Source organism: Plutella xylostella, chromosome 3 (genome assembly GCF_932276165.1).
Source record: "Plutella xylostella chromosome 3, ilPluXylo3.1, whole genome shotgun sequence".
Taxonomy (NCBI): domain Eukaryota; kingdom Metazoa; phylum Arthropoda; class Insecta; order Lepidoptera; family Plutellidae; genus Plutella; species Plutella xylostella.
Genome location: NC_063983.1, coordinates 6,125,614 through 6,146,174, shown reverse-complemented (window position 1 = coordinate 6,146,174; position 20,561 = coordinate 6,125,614). Strand labels below are relative to the sequence as shown.

The following is a 20,561-nucleotide window of genomic DNA, read 5'->3' as shown; positions in this document are numbered from 1 at the left end:
TGTTTGTATTTAAATATCAGTTACCAACTTTCAGGCTCATTTTAGAATGTGACTTCAAAAGCAAAATAAGAAATCCTTCAAATAAAACAAACTTGTTATGATATTATTAAAGTTGATCTTATTTTATTGGTTAATCTAGGTAAACTGATAGGTTATAATTATTATATTTCTTTCCGTTTATCATTCTGTTATCACCCTCACATCATGAGAAGTTAGTTATTTCCTTAAATTTAATACACACCTTTATACGTAATACATACCTACATAAAAAATTGTGTACAGTAGACTGGGGAAAAAATACCCTATTCATTAGCGACATCTGTGGTAGTAATGTCGAACTTTTAATATAGCAGAGTTAAAGCCACCATAGCTCATAGCTATCTTACAGAAAACAAATACTTTATCTTCGTGAATATACCTAAACTAAAACTTATTTCTACTGATAGAGTAGGTAGCGTGTCTTTGCAGTCTTCTGTACCTCATTAGACTCATTAAGGGGATCCCTAAAGCTAAAATGCTAAAGTCGACTTGATATACTTGATTAGATTGGAAAAACGGTGGCTTCTATCACATTGATAAAAATATATTTTGTAGCAGAGGGTATACTGAACATGTTAGTTGCTTATAAATTGGTGCAGGATTATAATAAGTATGTTAAAAAAATTGCAAACACACCATGTCTTTTGCCATTTTTTGACTTATTATGAAAAAACCCTCGAAATCAGAGGGCCCATTTTCATGGAATCTTATATGTATGTGTAGGTAATTAAATTCTTAACAAAGTTACCTTAAAGAGTTGGATTTAATGGACCAAAAGTCAACTTTTTTTTCAAAAAACTAATAAATTCCGGTTTAAAAATGATGACACCGTGACAGATTTCAGATTTCTTCAGTCGTCGCCCTGGTGGCGGCCTGTTAGGAGCGATACCCACGCCATTTTATTTTTTATCAAATATTTCACAAAAACTGATTAAATCAACAAATTATGACTACAAGTATTATAATACATATGCATTTGCTATGGAAAGTTAATTTTCTAATCATTTTAGATGCAGAAAAGCCGAAAATTCTTAGAAAACATTTCGCCTTTTCGATTTGTTTACATTTTTTACTATAGAGTTACAGATGCATAGATAAAGGTAAACATTGCACATAATGACACTTATTAGATTCTCCGAATAAGAACTATACGGTCAATGCAGTATGCCAAAGCGCGAGCCTGTTTATATTCTGAGGGGTAATTTATTTTATTTTAACGGTTGTGTATGGTAGGTAAGCTACACAATATACAGGGTGTTGAAAAGTAAGTTCATAATTTGTTTTATTTGAAACCAAAAACCGTAGTTAATTAAAAATATATATATTTTAAGATGTGGCAGTCTGTACACTACAGGTTGTTAAAAATAAGTAAGTATTTTTAAAAATTGAAGATCTAAAATTTACATAATTTTTTAAATCTATTTAACAAGCTTTGCAAAAAAGCGGTTAAGTGCGACTGTATCTCGCCATGAAAAAAATGAAATGTTTACTGTAGCTATGAATTTTATGCGTTACAAGTGGAATAAAATACCGCATAATATTATGTACAACTATGTAAGAGCCTAGTTTTTAAAAAAAAACTCATAAGAAAATATTAAATACACAGGTTTTTTAACCCCTGAAGGAAATAGAGGGGTGTTATAAGTTTAAAGTAAGGGCTGAATTTTTTTTTTAAATTAGGGTGATAGGTAATGTATATTTTTAATGATTTTTTCAAATAGATAAATGTTATACCATTTTTAAATTGCCATTAAATTACCTATAGTTATAGTTATAGAAAAGGGCAGGGCTACCAGTGCCCATTCGCCACTGCAACCTAAAAGATATATAAATTATGACTCCCCATGCCGAGTCTCACTCTACAGGCCCAGGTCTTTTATAAACCTGATATTACCTATACAGGATGTTGCAAAAAGGGTATACTGTGCCGAAAGGGTTTGACTCAGGGGTTATTCTGAACAACTTTTGTTCTCCAAGTTTTGGAAATTCTCGAAAAATAAATTCGGTCTCTATAGTAAAAAGTCACGTGATCGAATAAGTTTCTATGTAAAAGGTTTTGTTACGTGAATTTTCAAAATTGTAGAAGAAAAGTGGATCAGAATGGCACCTAAATCCACTTTTGGCTAAGCTTTATACCCTTTTTTCAATACCTTGTATAAAATATCGTCAGCGTCACCTTAGATCGTAATCATCGTAACTCCTCGTAACCAAATTTTAGAGGAGACAAAAATACTGTTTTATTTGTAGTTCTAGTTGGCATACTACCCACCTAAAGTTTTTTTTAACTAGCCTAAAAATGATTTGTTTAGAAAGACAGTCTATCTTCCTGTTCAACCGCAGCCTGAGTGCCAGTGACTCAATGACTGAAAGGAGGCCATTAGTGCTCCTAAATAAATAAAGCAGGCCTGTAGATTATCTTTCAGTGTACCGACACATCTGATTGCTGTAAGAGCCTGATAAGCTCTTCGAACGAGTCATACCTCTGTGGTGGTACGGTTTCGACCTTTCGGACAGTCAGTTTGGCATCCGAAATGCGGATTCGAATAGTGGGTACAATACTTTGCGTTCGTTCACTGTCGGAGCAGGATAAGAACCACGGGCGAGTTGTTGCGCTGGCTGTTTGCTTAAAAATAGTAACCGCGTTCAACTCTATCCCCTAGAGGGCGAACCTTTAGGGCGGCTCTTGTATACCATCACTTGTCTTCTTATCTGCAGAAAATTGACAGAGGTCATACGTGTCTAACAAGTACATTAAGGATGCGAAAAGAGAGGGTTTGTTTTCACTGAAGAAGTTCAGTTGCGGAGTTCCACAGCGGTAGGTCTTGGACCCCTCTGCTGTGGAACTTGGCATACAACGCGGTCCTGCAAATCAAGCTCGCAAACGGCGTTAGCACAGTGCATTTTTCTAATGTCACACAGGTCGTGAGGTAGGCTGAGAGCCTCCTTCGGGGATGACATCCCAATGATTCATTACGAAAAAATTGCTGCAGCTGTGCTCGCCATGCAGTGCATGGGCTACTTCCGAATCTGGGGGGCTGTTGCAAAGGAGTCCGTTGCCTCTATACGGTACGGGTTCCGTGCGATCTATGATCCTTCCGGGAGCACCTGTCTTGTCAAGTCGAAGAGAATGGCTCGTATTCGACGCAACCTGCAGTACTGGTGGGATTGGTTGGAGGACAGGACAGCAGGAAGCTGCAGCAGCCGTCATGCTGTGATTCGACGCATAGATGCAAAAAAAAGTTGAAAGTAACTTCATGTTAATAAAATATTAGATCTTAATTTAACAACATAACATTGCAAAAAAAAATTAACATTGTTGAGTATGTTATTGTAATTTACTAAAGTAGTAATAAAAACAAAGGCTTATTGCATAGTTTTCGTTCACGTTCGCCTACATCGCACGTTGTATATGAGAATAAAGGGTATAATTACTAAGTTTTCTTGTTTAAAAATCACGGTTTGGGGTTTAGAGGAAAACAAATGGTAAAATGCGGAATACAGTATTTTTTTTTCGAATAAAGAGGAAAACATGTGAATTCAAAAAACGTTTCTATTGACACCAAAGAGTACTTTTCGCCGAGAAAAGTGGAGTTACAATGTTTGCGATCTAAAGTGATGATAGAACTAGAACTTATTTTTTCAGTTCACCTGCTGTTGAGTGAAATCGTAATTAGGTAAATGACTCCTTGACATGAAAATAACTTTTTTTTTATAATCGTTATAACAAAACCGTTTTTTTTTATACAGCAATATTTGTAGGTGTACTTACAGTGAGCAAAAGAGCGCAGCAAGGTGTAAATTTTTTGGTTTTTAAGAAACAAAAATATTATTTCTATCATATCCCAAATACACATAAGTACTTAAAAAAAATACACACTCTCGCCTTGTACTAATGTACTCCCTTGCGGGTACTTACATGTTATTATTTTTCTGGTGACCTCCCCATATCCCTTTGCCAGCTACGTAACCTTTTGTGACACCCTGTATATGCAGAGTTCTGCAAACTACTGTTCTGCTTTTGAAACACCAAAAAAAAACAGGTCGTCTAACGAAAAGGTCACGTGACCAAAAAAAAAATTATATGAAGAAGCGTTTTTTTCATGAATATAAAAAATTACGTAGGATAAAAGTTTTTCAGAGTGACGCCTGAGTAACGCCCTTTCGGCTAACTATACTTTTTTTATTACACGGGGGCAGAGTTTAATACAACACCCTGAACTATTAAACTCTGATAATATTTTCGCGATTTTTTTACATTCTGATTTCATTTCCTGGCTTAGAAATAACATCAATAACATGCTGCACACGTAGGTTTCGGCATAGTATTAAACCCTTTTTGCAACAACCTGTATAAATATCGGCACGGGTACGACTTTATATATAATTAATTATTAAATATTAAAAATACTTTCAAATAAAAATAAATATTTTCGTATCACAAAACAATATTACTTACTTAGTATATTTTTAACAAAGTGGCATGTCTTCATTTTTATGTTTTCGAGTACTATGTTAAAATTTCATGTCATTGTCCGTAGAACGCCCCGCATACCTCAACCCCCCCTCACTAGATTTGACAGATTCTGATTTTCTTCCAGCTTTAGTGACAGCCTTAAGTACCTATATTAATATAGGTAGCCTATATTAATATAGGTATAGCCTATATTACGATGATTTTAGTCAAGGACCGACCGTGCCGTTAACGAAGCAAGAGCGATGTGTGTAGAAATATTAATACTTACTGGCTGGAGTATCCGCTTTATCTTAATTGGAAAATTAATGAAATGAAAATCTCTAAGGAAATTGGAATTTCCTTTTGCAGCAATATTTTTTTTATGAAGTAGGCTACGTAGTAGTAGTAGTTAGTATAGGATAACATTTCAGTACGTTGTTAGTTTTATTCGCTTGTAAGTTAAGATGGCATTTTGCATGCATGTATTATTTAATAACAATTTTTATTTAGTAGATTACCTACATAATCTCGACCATCGCTTTACCGACACCCTTAAGAGTAACCCTTCTACCTTCTGACTTCTGACCATGGTTTTATATTTTTCAGATGCAGTATTTTCTGAAGCGAAAATATGCACATTCGATTGTCCGACGATAAACGGACCAGCAAACAGCGTGCGGCTTTGATCCTCAGCGAATACAGTGCAAGTTGTTCCCCAATCAATGCTCTCTGACGTCGTACAATCACTGCCATGGAACCAGTACATATATTTATGATTTAACAGAATTTATGAATGCAGGGCAAAGGCCTTTTCTTGCTTGGTTCCAAGTATCTGCCTCTGTAAGTTGGACACAATATATGGCTTCCGCAAAAAAAAAAACCGAGGTATTTTTGTGGTCATCTTTCATCTTATTCACCACTACCACTGAAACTAGGATATATGATCTAGATTCTAGATAAATGATAAGCAGATGTGTAGATTGTGTAGCGCTGTCACACACAAGATTTTCTCTAGCCGCAAATCACGTTATAAAATGTCCAACTTGCACTCAAAACTCCAAATGCTCTCTTTATATGTATACATTTTTACATCATTTACAGATTTACACTTAAACTTATTTACATTTTCAATAAAGGTAAAGTAACAAAATTTTAAGCGTTTCATGTTTGTTTTCAATATGCCGAGACATCATTGAGTTAGTCCGCCATTTTCAAATAATTTCTTTAACACACGTTATAAATGAAAGATTTTCTTTCAGATTTCATCGTAACTGCCGTGAAATTTTGCGTCATAGAGCACTTCCCGTCCCGTCGCATGTACGGTGACATCCCGTGTCCGGTGTTCTGTCCGGGACATTACCGGCCGGTCTGCGCCGCGTCGCGGACCCGGTCCAACAAGTACCAGACCTTCAACAACAGATGTGTAATGGACATGTTGAATTGCCATGGTGTTGAATATAATAGTATGTACCAGTGTACCTGCCTATTAATATACTTAACATACACTGAGTTGCACTCATCATCATCATCATCACGACCCATCACTGCTGGAGCACGGGTATCCTGCCTTTTTTATTTATTTCTTTATATTCTGGCAACAAACAGTCATTTACAGTAAATTTTACATATAGATAGTGGTATTATTATAGACCTATAGTGCCGACAATATGATGGAAGGGTTTTAGGCCTAGTCCACCACGCTGGCCTAGTGCGGGCTGAGATGAGATGCACTAGTGACTAGTTATTATACACGATGGAACTTCGAGGTAAGCGTTAGGTGGATCAGTTTCGTACGTATCGGACCAAACGGATTGTCATAAATGTATTGAAAAACGGCGTCGGTGGACCCACTTGTGTGAATTTCTAAACAAAGAATACTGAATGCGATTGCATCCGATGCTGAAAGATGGACGCTTGCCTTAAGAATGTTAGTGTGCTATGTTGCTGACTCGATCGCGTACTTGCGTGAATACGAGAGATGTCGGTCCAGCGGGTAGCGGGTGGAGGGCGTCCCACGCTACCGTTGCTTGTTCATCATTTTGGTTTTCACTCGAGATTTAACCTATACCAGCGGTTGCTCAAGGTACCCATTAATAGTAACTTTATAATATTTATTATTTTCAGCTTATTTTGAAGTTTCCATGAGTTTTTGCCCAAACGCCTGATGAAAAACATATTCAAAGAACAAGTCGCCGTCGAGGGCTAAGGCAACTGGGTCGGCTTCGATAACAATAACAATAATTATACATGATATACCTACCTATATGTATTATTATTAAAATGTAATTTATTATTTGTAATATTTATTTAACACTGAAACTGGCTTGTCTAGTGTTTTTGGTAAGACCGTGTATTCTAATATATTTTTTTACAAATAGGTACTAGTTACGTTCTTAACTGTAATAGGCATTGAGTACGAAACACCCGAGTCCGCGTTGTTCCATGGTAATCAACAACATTGCACCTAAAATATAAGTAACCATCAAAAAAATAAATGTAAAATAAGAGCCAAGTTCAATATTATGATAAATGCCTTGGTTGTTGACTAAATGGGTGCCAAGTTCAATGTTCAGTCCTGAAATTTATTTATAAGTAACAGTATAACATATCATATATTATCTTCTTATAACATAAAACAATGTATTGTAGCCCAAGGTCTGGTTTGGCTAGTTTTTATACACCTACCAACGAATTATTATGTTCGATCGCTAGTTTCTACCAACAATACAAATTTTCGGAATTATAAAATAAGAATTCTTGTACAAGTGCATATATGAAAACTAGCCAAGACAGACCTTAGGCTATACTACATTGTTTTATGTTATAAGAAGATAATATATGATATGTTATACTGTTACTTATAAATAAATTTCAGGACTGACCATTGAACTTGGCACCCATTTAGATCTCACTTCTTTTGTCGTTGAAGTCAACAACCAAGGCATTTATCATAATATTGAACTTGGCTCTTATTTTACATTTTATGTTTTTAATGGGATATCATTACTTTTTGTAGGATAGTACCTACATAACCTCGTAACGCCGTAGGTCCTTTTTAAAAGAAGAAATTAAAAAACACGTAAAAAATAACAGCTAAAAGTAGACTAACATACATTTTATAATATTTAATTATTCACCCAATTGCAATGATTTCCAAAGATTAGTAATACGTATAATATACATAGTATTAAGATACTCGTATAAGTCAATGCTGTATTGTTTATACTTTTTATTAAAGGAAATGTTATATTATGGTGGTCAAGAAACACAACCATACCGCGATGTAGAAAGTTTTACAGCAGCGCCATCTAGTTAGAATCATAGTAAAACAAGTTTAAGAGTTTTTTACTATAGGTGAGTCAGTCAATGATAAAAATGAGGTTTTTTGGATATTAATATCTAAATAACCGTTTGAGATACGCTTATGAAATTAAGAACACAATATATGTATCTCGCAAATCTCAATATATGAGCCAAATTTCATACGTTTATATTAAATAGTTTTTGATTTATGAGGGGGTCAAAAGTAGCTCGGAATGGTTCGTGTAATATTACACACGGTGCGGCTCGCCAGTTCTGTTTCTCGAACTTGGCTTGACACGCTACCGCGTGTCTAGATATGAGTACCTACTGAGTATAGATATGTGAAGGAATGAATACGAATATTTTACGTATTTCGACTCAGCTTTATTCAAACAGGGATGGAATAAAAGGTTAAAAGCACTCATCCATCATGAATAAAACCCGATATTATTATATTTAACAATACCATTTTCAAGCTCTAGGTACCTAAATAGCAAAAAAAGGGATAATCACTGGTCAAATATAATATTTCAGTTTTATATCGTATAGCTAGGCTCTCACAGGACCCTTCATAAAACCTTTATTTCGTTATTTACTTTACTTTTAACTTATAAAGTATGGACGTCGTACGTAGTATACGTAGTCGACGTTCGTATCGTTTCAGAAACTGAACGTACTTATAGCGAACGATTTGATATACTTACTAAAGTATTTTACTTCTTAACGTGTCTGTGAAAACACTAGATTTGGAGTAGGGTTTGTCACCGTGGCATGGTGTAAAGGTTCTCGATTCAGATTAGTTGCAGTGCGCCGGATGTATAATATGTATATGTCGCAGGCATCTCGTTGAATCTCCTTTTTGGTTGAATCACTAGCGCGGTTCATTGGATGACGCTATTCAGTTGAATGACTAAAGAACAACTCGTCAAGTGGTTGACTGTAACGTCCAACGTCTTGACTGAACGTTATTCAGCGAAGTCGTTGAATCTCCTTTTTGGTTGAATCTTTAACGCGTTCATTGAATGGCGCTATTCAATTGTATGACTAGGCCGAATGTTGATTGTACAAGAGTCACAAAACGTCCAACTAGTTAGCGAACTTAAAATCAGTCAGGTGGTGAATTAAGTTCAATGTTTTCCCACTGCGGCGCCAGTAGTCACCAAAACAATAATATGGCGTCTAACAGCTGGCACAAAAATATAAATATACACTTGCGAGCAATGAAAAAGGTCCACCAATAAAATGCTGACACCAAATTTAATAACCCCGTAGAACAACGCGGACTCGGTGAGTATGTTTGTATATGGCGTATAATGCAATTAAGACATATTTCGCAGAATTTATCCCATTTAACTGGTTGCGCGCAAAACCAAACCGTAATTAATGGAATTAGAAGGCGGGGTATAATTTACTTTAATGAGGGAGCTCGATCACATAAATGCCTCCGAAAGTAGATCTTAATGAACCTTACCTACGTAGCTAGTTAGCTAAAGACATTCTTTTTATTTAACTTCTGCTCTCTGCTCTTGTAGGCACTTAATTACACCTCATTCTGTTAATACAAATAAGTTTTATGCCTTCACTTATCCCAGCAACGGTTCAGTAGGTACATCAACGAAGTTATTCTGTAGAAGGAACTGAACGGGGAGGTCACTCCAGCTAACGAAAGAGGAAGTTTCAGTTGCTGTGCTAACTATGACTCTTTATATACATTATGACAGTTATCATTCGTCATATATTTTTTTACCCCTGGGTTTCCGTTTTTACCAGCAATCAGATCAGGTACTTACTTACGAAACCTCAATAACTCCCACTTGGCCTAATCTCCCTGGCAATATACAGCATAATAATACTAGATTTTCATATTATCTCATTGTTACTCATTATCTTTAGTAAACACGTAGATCTCAATGTACTAAACATTAATTATAAAATACGGGTGGTACTTATCTGAACATCAGCATGAAAAAAGAATATAAAACAAGTACACCATAAACAAGGTCCCTATAAAAATCAGGGCTTAAATAAAGACGTCAATTACGGTAAGTATATAGATATATCTTATTAATTAATTAAGCTCGAAAGAAACCTTATTACGAGCTGCTAATGTACTCCAGTAACAAATCTCACCAGTTTATCAGTTTTAGAGAGAAAACATCTTGGGGTAGTATTTTATTGAGTTTGTGGTAGATAGGTAGATATAATATGTTTTTATACGTCGCGCCGTTTTTATAGATGCGTATAGGATTATTTAATGGAAAACTGTAAAATAAGTCCATAGGTATAATTATTTTTATGAAATATGTTTATACAGGGTCAAATTTGATCCGTGAACTGACCGAGCCAACATGTTGAATAATACTGAACAAGGTATGGGTATAGATATATGTATAAAAACTGTAAGTCTTGTAAATGCAGGTGCTGAAACCAATTATAATCGTAGATTCCATTACAATTTTACCGCTTTAAAAATATCAGCTTGTTTTATGTATACTTTAGTAACCACACAGGATGAGATAAGTATGGGGCCTACCTTTTAGGGCATGCAATACCGGTAATATTTTCAATACCGGTATTGAGTTCCGGTATTAGAACTCAATACCGGGATCCCGGTATTAATACCGGTATTAGACTTCCTTGTTATAAATGGCATATATTTTGTTTAAAGGTCGTATAGGGCAAAATAAAACAAGAAAAAGCAATCAAATTCTGTATAATGTTATATTTTTTACGAGAATTGAGTATTAGAGTTAAAATTTTAGAACGCATGGACAACAAGTAGGTTTCCAAAGGCCAAAAACCGCATGTAACGGTTTAAAACAAGTGGACTTTCATAGTATATGGGAGCACAGGGCTAACTATATCTTAATCGCTTGATTTATAGCCTAAAAAATGTCCGATTCCGGTATTACTTCAATACCGGTATTAACTTTCAATACCGGTATTGAAAAAAGCGTGGATTTGTCCGGGATCCCGGTATTACGCAATACCGGTATTGCGGTATTGCATGCCCTACTACCTTTGGATGTGCACCTACGAAAGACTCACCCTATACCCTATACCTATAATATTTTAATAATATCTTAAAATGTCATGCATAACTAAAAAAACTACATCGTTGACGCACATGTCGTTATTGATATACTTTCAATGTGCACCTGATACCTACCTGTCCTGTCCACGTTCGTCTATATTCAGGGAAGCTCAGAAATCTTATAGCAATGTTAAAAATATATCGCTATAATTAAATTTTCAGACTAAAGATCACCGCACATATAAGCATAATGTGTGTAAATGGATCACCCCTTTTTCTTCTGTCAACCAGTAGAGTCAGTAGACTGCGAGCTCATGAACGCCTGGTTGACAGAAGAAAACAAAACAGATCGTGCACTCACCGATATTCTCGTAAGATATACTTAAATTCATTGGGAGATCATATAGATAGAATATTGTTTATTTTAATATAATAATGACGGAATATCAACGCCGACGGCTGACGTATGAAGTCCAATATCGCATTGAAATCGCTTCTCTAATAGGGTTTTATAGGGGACTTCGCCGCCCACCTTCCTACGGAAAACCCACGAGATAAAATATTCCAAGCTTGCATCCGTGCGTCATCTTATACCCACATCGAGACACTATCACCTATCTCTTTCTACCATACCGGGATTGTATATGCTTAGTGCGTCTACGCACAGTTTAAATGTTGTATTTAATATGATATATTTATATGGAGTTGTTGTTTACCAACATCAGTATCACTTGTGTCGTCGGTTTGTTTAGTCGTTAAAATACGTTTACGTTCGATTTGAGGTTATCAGGACAGGTTCAAGATGTATTGCAAGCATTGATATAAAAGTGCATTTGTTGTGTTTTGGAATATATTACCCGTTTTATGAGACAAAAGGGTACTTATGTAAGTACATTTAAGCACTTAAGTACAGTGTATTTCTTTCAGGAATAAAATATTTAAAAAACGACGTAAAATTTTACTTTTGTCGATTGTTACAATGTCAGTCTACTACCTTATATTTCACAAAGGCTCGGTTACTAAAGGGGATATAATGGGAAAAGAAACAGCTCAGCCGTGCGATTCTATAAAGCTAATAATTGTCAAAACTCGATTCTGAATCCGGAGTGAGTTTTGAAATTGGCATTCTGTAATTTCCGCAATTTTGACAAATAATGTATGAGATGACATACGTGAAGTGAAAGGTGAAGGGAGAATGAAGATCGAAGTGAGACGTCTGATTTTACAGAATCGCAAAGCAGTTACAATCATAAACCAAACAATTATCATTATCTACATAATATTATCCAAATAATAGTTTTTCTATTTGTGGAGTAGACAAAAAATCAAGTAGTCGTTGCAGGTTTTTGATGGATGTCAGTAAAATGTTCACTTCATAAATAAAGCTTGATTGTCGAGCGGTCAATGGTCCTGCAATCCACAATCAATCAACCAAACCACAAAAATGCTTTTGGTCAAGTGCCAATAGAGAAATCAAAATTATTTACTGGTGGCTGTGCATAAACATAATTCTAGCTAAGCACTCATACATACGTACATTATGTACCTACATGTTGAATTTCTGTCCGTACAATGACCTTAGTTACTACTAGGTACTTATAATAATTATGTAATCTGAGGTTAAAATTACTTACTATTTATATTTACGTATTTAGTTAATTAAGTACTTAGTTGATACTTAATTAGAAACTGAAGGCCTTATTAAATATAAAGTGAATGAATGAAACCTACTCACATGTTAAATTCATTATCTAAAACTTCAAACCACTCACACGAACTAACTCACAAAACTTCTCTTACTTTTCAGACATAACCATGATCCGTAGAGCTCTAGTCGTCTTATCGGCGTTGTTTGTCAGCTGTGTTGCTCAGAGGTCACCGTACGCTGGGCGCAGACCTGTAGGTTATCCCGAATTCGATCCCACCACCACCACTACCACACAATCGGACTTAGGAAATAGGTATGTAATAGTATGTATGTTAGATACATAAACAAAAAATGGTCAATAGCCCCGTGTCTTCCCGGAGTTTAGTAAGTAAGTAGGTACTTTATAGTTTTTATTTTTAGTATTTTAGATAGCAAATTATTTTAATCATTATTATGTTGTGAAGGGAACACCCAAATATTCCGAAAAACATTTTTCCGAATTTGATAACCCCGATTATGTAATTTACGAAATATTGCAATACCGATTTTTTTTAATACCGAATTATAATAATCACGAAAATTATAATTTCAAATATTATAATCACGAATATTGTTATTACGATTGTTAAATATACGAATGTTAAAAAATACGATTACTTTAATGTACGAAAAATAAAATACCGATTTATTATAATCACGAAAAAGTCAAATCCCGATCGGAAATATGACAATTCGTGATTTTGACAAAAAACATAAACGTCTTTAAAACTTTAGAACCAAAACCAAAAGATAGGTGCGACGACGAGCAAAGCGAGGAGGAGCGTGTTAGGTGCACATAGATATCGAAAAACAAAGCGGAGCGCAGCGAAGCGGAGCGGAGCGTTTCAAATATAGAGCAAAACAATTGCTAGGATTTTTATGGTGTTTAAACTTAAAAACCTTAGGACCTAAACCTAAAGATAGGTGCGACGACGAGCAAAGCGAGGAGGAGCGTGTTAGGTGCACATAGATATCGAAAAACAAAGCGGAGCGCAGCGAAGCGGAGCGGAGCGTTTCACATAATATAGCTTAAAAAATATTGTTTTTATACGCATTATGCTGCATTATTCATAGAACCATTTCTTGTTATCTAAGAAACATTCGGTATTTTCGGAATATTAAAACTTCGGGATTCGTAATTTTAACAATTCGATATAATAAAAAATCGTACTTTTGAAACATCGAAATAATAATATTCGGAAAATTGACTTTCGTCATTTTAATAAAGGTGTTGTTTGAAATTTCGTTTATAAACTATTCGTGATTTTCGTTATTCGGAAACTTAAAATTCGGGATTGTGAATTATTCGGAACTATGAAATTCGAAATTTTAAAAATCGTTATTTTCATATTCGTAAAAAAGTAATTCGGAATTATGTAGTGTACCCTGTTGTGAAACACACTGTTACTTTGCGTGTGGATAAAGTCATTAGCTCTGATAATAGTACTATTTAAATTTAGAATATACCTACTTATAAATTTAACTACTTTACTTTATTTTTAAATGCTAAAATTTACTAGAATGATACTTAATTAATATCCTATTAAATGTGTGAGATCCTTTTTGAACAATGAAATTTATCCCATTTGTAATCATAAAAAATAATATTAGGATTGAGTGCTTATATGAAAGTGGGTATATTTATAAATCTAAACGCGTATAAGTATTGTTTCATGCATGTAAAACAAATGTAATCCCGCCTTTTGTACAAAATGTTTACATTTTAGCTTTTTGATCCTTACCCGGAAAAGGGGGGCTTAACATCTCGTAAGCTTGTCATGCATCGTGAGTATCGTGACCAATACAAACATTGTATTGTACACTCATGGGCAATGACATAGTTCCACTCACAAAATACCGACACCATACAACCCGTATTTTTTCAAACATCTAATTTAAAATATGAACACAATATTACCGTTTTAGTTAGTAATATCCTGAGGCTCTAATAGTAAGGCGTCATTAAGATAGCCTTTACCCTTTAGGAGTAATTTGGTGTTTTTCTCAGTGGAACTTTTTCATTGTCCGTGAGTGTATTCTACGTTCTATTCTACGATAGTACAATATGACCTGTGACTTGAGCTAATCTCGTGCATTACAGTAGCAATAGAACAATTAGCCTAGATAAGGCCTAGATTAGTATTATATCGTGCATGCAAACGGATTGCATATCATAGGCTGCCTGTGATGATCTAATAATAATATGATTCGGTCTGCAATTAGCTAAATTATAATACTATGTAAGTAATTAATTACAGAATAAAAAAAAATATGAATAATGACTGTATGTAGTGCTTACCTACTTCAAAAAGAAATTTTTTGTTCTTCTTTATTACGATGTCCCCTAAAAATATACAGAAATCCAAACTTGTATGATCGGAACAAAATATACGAGGAATGTTACTTTAGGGAAGTTGTTTTAAGAAAACTTGAAAAACTATTTTGTGTTTTGAACGCTAATAACAGATATCTGTCAGATATCTGACAATAAAGTTCTGGATTACTAATTTAATAATATCCATTTCTTTCAGGTTCGGAAACGAAGATGCATCGACGCCGTCCACGACCACACAGAGACTGCCGATCGAAGCCCGAGGAGACGCCGACCTCGTCAGGAGGTTGAGCAAGTTGCCGGTGGACCAGCAGCCCTTCTGGCTCATCAACTGGCAACACTACGAGACTCACCGCCAGAATCCCCAGACTTACGAGCTGAAACCCAATCCGTTTCTAGGAAATACTGTGAATAACCAATTTCTCAGTAACCCCCCAAATGGGCAGGATTTTCGGCCAGTAAACTCTCAAAGCTTCCAAAGTTCTGGAGCTGGCAATTTTCAGTCGCCCGGCGAGCCAGTTTTCGGGTTGGGCAATTCTCAAAATGTCCAAAATTTTCAGCCACTTATTAATTCTCAGAATGGGCAAAATGGCCGACTAGTCACTCCTCAGGGTCAAAATGTCAGGGCGGGCAACACTCAGAACGGTCAACAATTCAGGGCTCAAAACTCTCCAAACGGAAATAATTTCCGAGCAGTAAACACGGAGGGCACAATTGACCAATTTCTTCCTAGTAACACGGATACGTTTTTCCGGTAAATATGTTTTTTTGTTGCTGATGATTTTGTAAACTAAATAAGTAAGTATCTATCTAATTGTGTAATTTTCTACAACCATAATTTTGTGATAATTTTTAAGTGGAACAAGTCTAAGACTGATCTGAAATATAAACTAAAATATATATAAAGGTACATGCGTATTTTTTTTTCAGTTCTATAATTTCATGGCACTCGCTACTACGCTATCATATTGTGATTGTAATTCGAGAATATCAGTTCAGTTCCAGTTTCAGCCCCGTGATATTTTATGATTTACACTTTTCAATGCATATTTGAAACAAAATTCTTAATCCCCCACTTTGATACTAAAACGAATCAATTATAATTTCCATAACATTGTCCTGTTCATCGTAGGTAGGTATAAAATTAATTCATTATCCACTGTGGTTTGGAATTCCCAGCAAGAAAATAATCCATTTGAAATGTCATAAAACAGAATATTGTAGGCAGATTTATTAAATTACGTGCATATTTTATATTATTAAATTGCCCATGACTAATAATAAACTACCGAACGGTGTAGATAGATAGTGACTGACGAAATAAGGTTCGTGGTAACCGGGAGGGTTCGATTCCCAACCGGGACATTTATGTGAATAAAGACAAATATTTTTGTACTCGGGTCTATGCATCTGTGTTAAGTTATATTAGTTTTCCGATACCCATAATATCACAGGCTCTGCCTAGTTAAATTTACAAAAATATAAATACAAAAAAAACCCGACAAGTTAATTTGATCGATGAGGAATCGACTCGATCGGTTAGCATAGCAACATGATTTAATATTTTGTAAAGAGATATTCAATAAGTTACTGAACTTAGCCCAGTAACAATAAATATAAATCAATGAGTTCAGTTTTTAACAAATACAATGTCAGTAAGTATCGATTTTACTTAATTACAAAACGATTCAATTGAAAGGTACTCTTAAACTTAAGTGCTAAACTTAATAAATAAATTGAGGATTTTTACTTTAAACTACCTACATAGGTATATCGGATTATTAGATTTCAACCATAGCTAAATAATGACAATGATAAAGAGTTTCTGAAAAATTTGCTAATTCATGCTTTTTAATGTTCTCTTCTTTTCCTGTATATGTAAAAGATAATAAATCCGGGCATGGAAGACACCCCAATAACCCGAGTATAACGGTTTCCTATAATACCTTGGAAAGTTTCAAAACATTCATTCAAGTTCGGAATATATAGGATCGGAAGAAATATGTGTTCTATTGTCAGGATCAAATTATAAAGTTACGGTCTAACACGCCACCGCTGGCCGGAACCAAGATATATGGTCAAGTTGCCAATTCTGTCTGAAATTGTGCTAAATGATCGGGGACAGTTGTAGTACGGTCAGGTGCAGAGAAATCTGACCCCCCTCTCATAGTAACAATGGTTCTGAGAGGGGTCAGGTCTTTCTGCCCTTTACTGTACACAAACCAGATTTAAAATGTCTTTACTTACATCAAGTAGGTATTTGATAGGTACATAGGATAGTTTCGATCGATGGGTTTTTTCTTTACGGTTCCCTTTGATCTACCACTCCCACTAGGCTCACTGTATGCCAAGAAAACCTACATGTTTAAACCCAATAACAGGAAGAAAGTTTAGATCTCTCGGGATACGCAAAGGTTCCATTACGGTCAGAGTCATTTCAGAAACGAAAGATGAAAACACCAGGGTAGTAGAAGCGTCGAAAAGTGGCTTGTACTTCGGGCAACATAATAATATGAGCTATGCCATTCAGAGCAGCCAGTCTCCTGGGTACCTTGCCTACAGCGGCGGCGATTTCATCCATATTATTCAGCTGTTAGTAAAATATTGCCTTTGTTTCTTAAATATTATTTCAAACGGCGATATGGTTCGCAACCTATCACGTGAGTACAAATGTGCTGCGAAAAGTGGGTGGCTCGCTTGTGAGCATCACATCTGACTACCCCTTCGGGGATTACAATCGTGAGTGCAAAATACATGTATACATATACTTACTAAGTAGATGTTTCTCGGGAGCTCTGCTTTGGCTTAAAAAGTTTTCCCGTGGTAGGCAATTCCGGTATAAAATGTAGGTTACACGATCTAAATTTTAAATCAACTTTGTCTTGTCAATGAATGCCGTTTTCTTCGCAAGGTTCAACCTAGAAATATCACTCAGGATGAGTCTATTGAAGCTTATTGCTATGGGAATAGGGGAGTGAGTCGCTGAACAGAACCTAGTTGCCGTAATGAGGACGTCGCAACGTTGTAGCTGTTTCTTGATTACAAGCTGACCTTAAAACTTCACAATAAATAAGAAAATATACTATGCATTCATTGGGTTTCATATCTGTTATTCTTTAATATAAACACGGTCGTCTTATGTTAACTCTCGTGAAGTGCGATTCTGAAGAGGAAGTCCAGTTTTTACTTATTTTTTATTTGTTAATTCCATGTTTTAGTTACATCGGCGGCCGCTACACCGGTCCGTTATCGACGTAAATAAACTGCACGTCCCACCAATCAGCGCTTTATAGTGAATCGAGATATAGTGACGGTTATCTACGTCAATAACGAACTCATGTAGAAGCAGCAGTAGGCAGTAGGTACCTATATCATATACTTAAGTACATAATTGTTACTGCCCGCATTATGCATGCTGTAATTTTTTTGCGACCCGAAGAATCTTTTTCATACTGATGATGACGATGCAGGAGTGTATGTAAAATAAAAGCTTCATAATCGGTATACGAGACAAGCGCTTCATTACGCATCATCACGCACGTTCTTGGCATAGGTACTGTATACAGGGTGTTGCAAAAAGGGTATGCTAAGCCGAAAGGGGGTAACTCAGGGGGTCATCGTTAACAACTTTTGTTAAATAATATATTTTTCAATAATATATTCGTTCTCCATTGTAAAAAGTCATGTGACTAACAAAGTTCCTATGGAAAAGGTTTTTCGTGAATTTTCAGAACTCGTAGAACAAAAGTTGTTCAGGATGACCCCCTGAGTATCTGACCTTTTCGGCTTAGCAATTTAGCATACCCTTTTTGCAACATCCTGTATATACTGTATTCATATCACCTGAATGACTGCTTTCACAACTAGGAACGAAGGCGGTGGCGGCGCGGCGGTGCTGAAAATTACATGGTAAAAAACAACTTTGATTTAGCCGCTTTCAGATGGTACTACACCCTTTTCTAAAATATTGTATTGTAGATAATGTAATATACTGTTTACGTATATTTTCAATTTCAATTTCAATCATTTAATGAAAAATAAAAAAATTACACGTCATTAATAAGAAGAGAGTACCAAGTCATGGCTTACAGTCTTACAGTTTACAATACATTAAATACTTATATTAGAGAAAATAAAATATAATATATTAGCAGTTTTCATTATCCAATAACAAAGAATCCGTCCAACGGAAAATGTATACTTTTACTGTTTTATTATTTAAAAGGTTACTTAAATGATAATTATAATACAATAGAATGTATCACTAACAAATTCACTCTGAAAACTGGCAATACCGAAAATTTAAAATAGCAATTTCGAAGCTTTGACACTCTGAGAGAAAATCCACAAAGGATCCAAATTGCACTTTGATATGAGAGCACACTGGAATTTGAATACTGATAGGTATTTACGTATTCTAATATCAGGGAATAAATACTAAATAATATTAATGTAAGTAGGTAGGTACTTACTACCAAAAAATTGTTAGAAAAAATAAATAAACTACTTATAGTTAAACAGTAACACAAATTTTGATCATCATATTTTGTTGCAAATTCATACATCAAAAATACCAACACACAGCCCGAAATCAGACAACACAAATATACTAAACATCCCGAGAACAAAATATCTGCCATAAACAAATAATCACCTCGGGGGATCGAACCCCGAACCTCGACAGCAGTCAGCTCACTAACTACTGCGCCATCTGGTCCTCGAAATTATGGTAACGATTAGAATTTGCAGTACCTCTGTTATTACATTCACATTTCAAAATTTACCTACCGAAAGCAACAGAAATAACAGAATTACGTGCCTTGAATTAGGAATTGCTGACTTAAAACAAATGAGTAATAGTCCGAGGTCTTGATGCCGGCGAAAAATGTCTAGCAATCTTCCTCGATCTCGCGAAGGCGTTTGACACGGTGTCTATCCCTCGGCTTCTGTGTAAGTTAGAAAGATTGGGAATTCGGGATCTCCAACTTCAACTTTTTAATGATTAGGTACCTTTCTAAGAGGACACAGTCTGCGAAAATTGGAAATTTTACTAGCGAACCACTTCCAGTTACATATGGCGTCCCTCAAGGTAGCATTCTAGGTCCCACTCTTTTCTTAATTTATATAAATGACCTGTGCAACCTTGAGCTACCAAATGGAAAAATCTTTACGTTTGCTGATGACACGGCATTGGTCTTTAGCGGTAAAAGTTGGGAAGAGGTTTACTTTCGTGCACAATCTGGTTTCGATAAGGTATCCACTTGCTTACGTCAAAATCTGCTTAGTTTAAACCCTGATAAAACCAAATATCTACCATTCACTATACTTAAAAGTTCCCAACCTGCGAACCGTCTAAATTATCTCATTACTGCTCATCAATCTGACTGTCACAGGTTTCCTTTAGTCGCATGCAATTGTCCGAAAATTGAAAATGTACCGACAATTAAGTACTTGGGTGTAGTATTGGATAGACACCTTAAATTTCTGCCCCATATTCAACAATTATCGAATCGTATTAGGAAACTGATCGTTGTTTTTAAAAATATTCGACATGTTGCTGACACTAAATTGATCAGAATGGTTTATTTCGCCTTATGTCAGTCTTTGCTGACATACTGCATCGATACATGGGGAGGAGCAGCCAAGACTCACTTGATTATCTTAGAAAGGGCGCAACGGGCTATACTTAAGGTTAGCCATTTCCTTCCATATA

General features: G+C 35.4%; 1 protein-coding gene and 1 pseudogene across 2 annotated transcripts; both read left to right on the top strand.

Annotated features, from left to right (window-relative positions):
* Positions 1 to 5,732: 5,732 nt before the first annotated feature.
* Positions 5,733 to 6,785, top strand: LOC125489580 (annotated as a pseudogene).
* Positions 6,786 to 11,534: 4,749 nt separating this feature from the next.
* Positions 11,535 to 15,758, top strand: LOC105391812. 2 transcript variants are annotated; one of them, XM_011563362.3, is made up of 3 exons: positions 11,535 to 11,706; positions 12,637 to 12,790; positions 15,048 to 15,758. In XM_011563362.3, exons 1-3 carry the CDS (start codon positions 11,694 to 11,696, stop codon positions 15,604 to 15,606), a joined length of 726 nt encoding a protein of 241 aa, XP_011561664.3. In that variant the 5' UTR covers positions 11,535 to 11,693; the 3' UTR covers positions 15,607 to 15,758. The 2 variants fall into 2 exon arrangements, with proteins under 2 accessions (XP_011561664.3, XP_048481254.1); XM_048625297.1 differs by having other exon boundaries at positions 11,535 to 11,714.
* The last annotated feature ends 4,803 nt before the right edge of the window (positions 15,759 to 20,561 follow it).

Bases quoted from the DNA above. Each gene is read 5' to 3' on its own strand.
- LOC105391812 (XM_011563362.3), top strand. The intron at 12,791-15,047 runs GTATGTAATAGT...CATTTCTTTCAG, and splicing joins CAATCGGACTTAGGAAATAG to GTTCGGAAACGAAGATGCAT.